This window comes from Esox lucius, chromosome 4 (assembly GCF_011004845.1).
Source record: "Esox lucius isolate fEsoLuc1 chromosome 4, fEsoLuc1.pri, whole genome shotgun sequence".
Taxonomy (NCBI): domain Eukaryota; kingdom Metazoa; phylum Chordata; class Actinopteri; order Esociformes; family Esocidae; genus Esox; species Esox lucius.
In genome coordinates this window covers 8,181,650-8,187,649 of record NC_047572.1, presented here as the reverse complement: position 1 = coordinate 8,187,649, position 6,000 = coordinate 8,181,650, and the positions used below count along the sequence as shown (strand labels likewise).

Genomic DNA, 6,000 nt, shown 5'->3' with positions numbered 1-6,000 from the left:
TAATTCTAAGCTTTATATGTAAATATGTAAATACCTCTGATTGTTTGTGTTTCATGAACTCTAGCCTCATGGTGTGTGTCTCCAGGAATCCAAATGTTGGTCTCCTTTGCCTTACACTGGGTTTGTGAGCTTGTGTATAATGATGTTTATCTTTACATTATGTCCTTGTGTTTGTGACTGTCTTAGCCCTGATCTCTTTCTCTCTGGGTTCTGAAAAGCATTTGTAACTGTGTTTAGAAAATTGCTACATTAAGTTTGCAGACTTTTCAAGGGAGTTTCAACAAAGTAAATGTGCAGTTTAAATAAAAACTGTCAGTTTTCATTTCATCCTGCTATTTTAGACTGGGACCCATGTGTGTATGTTGGGGTGGGGGCTGTGAAATGAGAGAGAGAGAAATATATATTTCTGACTTTACTGCCACTATTTACACATTAGGTGTTTCAATCAGAATGATAGTCAAACTGGAAATGTTCCTATTTTTCTCCCTTTTTGGGGATTATGTTCACAGTTTTGACGAATATAAAACTATGAATATTAAAATACGCTGAACCATGTGTCCTGTATCATAGCTACATGTATGACCTTTGCAGCAAAAAAACTCGCGTGAAAATCAGTAAGGTATTCACTGAGGTATGATTAATTAAATGCGCTGACAGCTCGTTTCACCTGCCAAAACAGATTACATTGAGTGGAGTGGCAGACAGGTCCAAGATGGCGGTCCCACGGCTCGTCAGCGCCAGTAGGCAGTAGCGGTCGATGCGGCGTCTACTCTTTATTATGTCTATGGTAAAAACTGTCTATTATCAATTTATCACGTGACTTAGACCCAGGAAGTTCCGGGTGTTTGTAAATCCAAGCTAGCTGGTTCAGGTGATGCCTGTTCTAGCTGGTCTGGCCATTATATGGTAGCTTGGCGGTTAGCCTGCTCTAACTGCCCACGTCGCAAATCTGACATCTCGCTCGCTGGTGAAAAAAAAAAAAAAGGATTAAGCTGTCAGCAACAGTCATTTGTAAGTTTTTAACTGTTTTATTACAATTGGAATGTTTGTTTTAGTCACGTGGCGTTTTGTGTTTTGATTTACTTAACCTGCTAGATTAGGTGAAGTTACTACTGTACTTGACCGGCTAGGTATCTGTTACGACAGAACCTGGCTAGGTATCTACGTTTACTTAAGACAGCAAACACGTTTTAGAAATCTAAAGGCAGCCAGCTAGCTAGTTGACTATATAACATTTGTATTATCCGACAGTAATTCGTCGGTAATATTGCTCTCGATAGGCTTCTTACGTGTAACTAACCCGTTTGACAAGTTAGGTAGCTTACATTACGAGTTACTGTAGCCGATGTCAATGAGCTAAACTAGTTTGCTATTATTTTGATTTTTTTTTTTTGCTAAAAAGTTCGGTATATTTTAACGTCACTCAAATATCAAGAAATAGATATAGAGTTTTGGTTATCAGTACAAGTCAGCCTTGCACTTTAGTCATTGGTGGCAATTATGGTTTAGCGCCTGTGCGCACAACTTAATTACTGTTCACTGTTCATCAGTCAACTTTGGTTTCTATTTTCACAGTGCGGGCTGCTGACAACCTACAATGTTGTCCGAAGGCAGCTCTTTCATGAAGGGCATGGCCCTAGGAGGCATATTCTGCCTGGTATTGGCCCTTTTGGGAAGCTTCACACCAGGCATGCAGTCCAGCCCCGAGGACCAGCACCACCACCATCACATCAAAGCACCCAGCACAGATGAGCTCCAGCGACTGTCTGAGCCCCAGATGGTGGAGCTCACCAAGAAGGTGAGAGTCTACTGTGTCGTAATGGTCCAGCCCAAGGTCCTGGTGTATTGGGCGACAGCCAAGGACACCTGGAGTAAACACTGCGACCAAGCCGTGTTCTACAGCTCCGAGTCGACCAAAGCTCTGGAAGCTGTGGACCTTAACGAGAAGGACGAGTGGGCCAGGCTTCGCAAGGCCCTGAAGCACGCATACGATAACGCCGGCGACCTGCGCTGGTTCTTTGTGGCGCGGCCCACCACCTTCGCCATCATCGAGAACCTCAAATACCTCCTCCTGGTCAAAGACCCAAACGAGCCCTTCTACATCGGCCACACCGTGAAGTCGGGAGAGCTGGAGTACGTGGAGTATGACAGCGGCATCGTGCTAAGCTACGAGGCGCTCGAGAGGCTGGTTAAGGTGTTCAAGGACGAGGAGAAGTGTCCCGAGAGGGGCCGAGCCCTGTGGAAGCTGAGCGAGGAGAAACAACTGGCTGTGTGTTTGAAATACACGGGGGTCTTCGCCGAAAACGGCGAGGACGTACACGGCAAAGGCCTTTTTAACGGTAAGAGCGTGAGTTCGCTCATTGAAGAGAGCATGGTCAAGAACCCACAAGACGTGGTGGAAGGTTGCTGCTCTGACCTGGCCGTCACCTTCGGTGGAATGTCTCCCAGCCAGATGCAGGTCATGATGTTTGGGGTTTACAGACTACGGCCATACGGGCACGACTTCCACGACTCATTGATACTTCTACCCCCCGAAGGCTCGGACAACGACTGAAAGACGACTTATCCTGGTTTGGGACAGACGTGGCATTAAAACAGACTGCTGCTCTTTGAAGGAAAGTCAGACTGTTGAATAAAGAGACTCAGTTATAAAGTTTATATACATGTCCAGCAAATAATTATTTTTATGTATTTTGTACCTTTTGAATTTGCACCTGGTACATACCATTGGTGTTGGGAACAATTAATTAACATGTTAAGGATAACACACTCGCACGCTATTTCTCAATGAGTGTGATTACATGTACACACTCATGCAATGATTGCATGTATTCAGCCCTGTAAAATAGGTTTAATTAATAGTCTTTCTGATGATATTTTAAAATCATCTCTTTATTGCTAGCATTTTGTTTTAATCAGTGTGATCATATGGGCATGTGAAGGGCCTATCCTCTGACCCAGATGAACAAGCATTGTGGCTTCCACATCAACATTTTGACATAATGAACTAAGCCCAAAGCTCCACCCCACCAGGTTGTAATTCCAGGGCTTTTTTCCCCAGACCATTCTTAGAAAAATTTGTATTTCATCATAAAACAGGGAAATCACATTTGTGTGCACTGGACATTTTGAACATTTACAAGCTTTGCAAGGTAAATTATTTCGGCTTGGAAATTATTTGCATGGATGGTGGTGACATCATTATTTGACTACTGGAACATGAATTGTGGTTACATAGTTGTACATTCAGTGTTTATTCCAATTATTACCTTACACCATTAAGCAGACAAGTGTTTACATCATTTATGTAATCGGCCTGTTGCCATAATCAGTTTAATTCCATTTCTAGTGTGCATGTAAATGCCAGCACTCTTCTAGTCCTAGGGACCACATAAGGGATTTATGATTTTGTCTTTGCCTGAGCGCTACACAGCTGAGTTTCTCATCAGTTTAATGAGTTGGTTAGTGCTAGGGAAAAACAATGACTTGTACTCTATAGAATATTATTTAACTGGTACGTCTTTAAGTGAAATCTTTGTTAAATTAATCTTAGTATTAAGATGAATGTAAAGCGCTAATAAGTAGTTTGCTACGGAGGATGTCACCATTCTATTTAAAACATGTTGGTGGATGTGAGTTTGTTTTATTATATTTTCTGGTAATTAGACAATCAGGTGAAATTAAAGTGTATTGAAATTCATTGCTATGTTTATTCTCTTAACACAAAGAACTACATAAAATGTGTGTTTGAATACCCTGAATGATTTTGGTTTACTGGTACAGCCAGAAGAAACCGGGCCTCTTTAGATTTTCAACCACTGTGCTTCAACATCTCAGTTTTCCCTGTGGTTTTAGGCTCGGTGTCTGCATAAGCACTTTGTGACACAGCACGTGAAAAACGCTTTAGGAAATGCATATGATTGATATATCTTTAGCATGGTAAAGGCATTCCTACATAGTTCCAATGATGGGGTCTGAATGCATGGCACTGAGCTGTGAAGAGGTCTCTTGAGTGTATCTTTGGAATCCGTTGTCATCCATGCCAGCAGGGGCATTTAATAAAGACTTCTAACGTATTGGTGAGTTATCGCCACCTCTGGTGAAAACTGAAGTTAATTGTTTTGTATGTTAAAAAGGTTGAAGTATCTTCATGAAGGCAGCAGTTGAAATTGTACCTAAAACAGCAAAAAATAAAAACATACTTTGAAATTCTTATTTTTTTCTCCAACTAATTATTAATTCACTAAATGTTTCCTCATTCAAATACAGTGGCAGTTCAACTGATATGTTTTTTTTCTGTCTATCGTAGTGGCTTATGTTTTGTTAAAGTCAATACTGCTGACTTGATGTCATCAATATATCTGGTATTAAGAGGGTGGCTTGATCTCATTAAAGGCCTTACTCAGTTTCTGTTTGCAAACCTCAACTACAAAACTTCTATGTTTCCCAACTACAGTATGCTGAGTTGTCAAACCAATTCTCAAGATTGGTTAATTCTTTAGGGTTACCCAGGTTATACAAAGTTTGTAAATAATTAACATTTGTTAATTGCACCATATTGCTGGAAACAAGTACAGCATACTCTACCCCTTTATGTTCTGTTAATGCTCAGTCAATATGAGATGTTAATTGGGGACCTAAATATTATGGAATAATGGAACAGTTTTTCAGCCGGGCTTTGGTGTGCTCTAGTGTTTTAACATTTTATACACACACACACACACACATATTGCCAACAAGGGTTTTGCCACCAAGTGCTAAATAATGTTTTGCAGAGGGGTCGAATACTTATGTCACTCATTAAAATGCAAATATATAACATTTTTGACATGCGTTGTTCTGGTCTCTCAATGTTCAAATAAACCTCACATTAAAATTATAGACTGATCATTTCTTTGTCAGTTGGCAAACGTACAAAATCAGCAGGGGATCAAATAATTTTTTCCCTCACTGTATATATACAGAGAATCTATGTGTACATTCAGAAAGAAAATTAAATGTATTGACAGACAACAAAAATAAAAAGTATTTATTACATGCTACTAGGGCTGCAGCTAAACTGTTAATCTGTCAATTATTATTGCAATTATCCAATTATGCTTACTGAAAGAAACTTCAGTGTAGAAAGAGCAGGCGGATCAGTTGCATAAAAATATGCAATTTAATGTAGTTGTATGGCCTTCCTTTGAAATATATTTTTTGTCAGATCAGATAGTGGCTACCAATATTTATTATGGACAAGCACTATGCCTGTTTTCATTAATGTTTTGACTTAGGAAAAATATATATCACTTGTGTCCAACGAGCGAGATGTTTTAGAAAATGTCTGACAAATTATTCTCCCTCGATAAATATAAATGACAAAAGAAAACAGGTTTAAGGATAAAATAAAATATGTTATTGAATGTGGAAAATATGGACGACAGCATATCATTGCTCTCTGAGGTATTGATTCTTACAGGACATACAGGGGAGATCTTTAATTACTTGGGAATTTAAGGGGAAGGCAGTATCTGCACTTGCTACTTCATTGTAAAGTATGACAGCTTTTTTAGTATCATAGCATTGATGACTGTATTGAAATCCCAAATACGTCACTGTAGCTATTGTTGAATTATGTTCCACGCCACACCCCTCCACTCTTAGACCTGCCAATCCACAGCCCAGCAATCCCCTCTGCATGGCCCTCCACTTCGTGGACGTCTCTCCACTCCTGAAATAGTGTAGTTCATAGAGAGAACTATTATAAGATACATAAATGATCAAATACAACATGCAACATCTATGAATAAACATTCTGGGTTGCAATACAGTTATTAATGTTATGCCACTGAAAACGCATACCTGTGAAATCCGTCTCACTGTTTACTGTGCTTTCCTGTTTGGTTGTTAACTTGTCACCGGAGGCCGGTGGGCGGAGCATGGCGCACCTTGGAAGATTTGGCTTGCGGGCTATGAAGTGTTGCCATATCTGCTGCCTCTCTTCTGACTGGCAGGTTG

The 6,000-nt window shown here is 40.1% G+C and overlaps 1 protein-coding gene across 1 annotated transcript; it reads left to right on the top strand.

The window, feature by feature from the left end:
• Nucleotides 1-846: 846 nt before the first annotated feature.
• On the top strand, nt 847-4,215 carry c1galt1c1 (C1GALT1-specific chaperone 1). The gene is made up of 2 exons (XM_010896418.4): nt 847-1,011; nt 1,576-4,215. Exon 2 carries the CDS (start codon nt 1,598-1,600, stop codon nt 2,552-2,554), a length of 957 nt encoding a protein of 318 aa, XP_010894720.1. The 5' UTR covers nt 847-1,011; nt 1,576-1,597; the 3' UTR covers nt 2,555-4,215.
• The last annotated feature ends 1,785 nt before the right edge of the window (nt 4,216-6,000 follow it).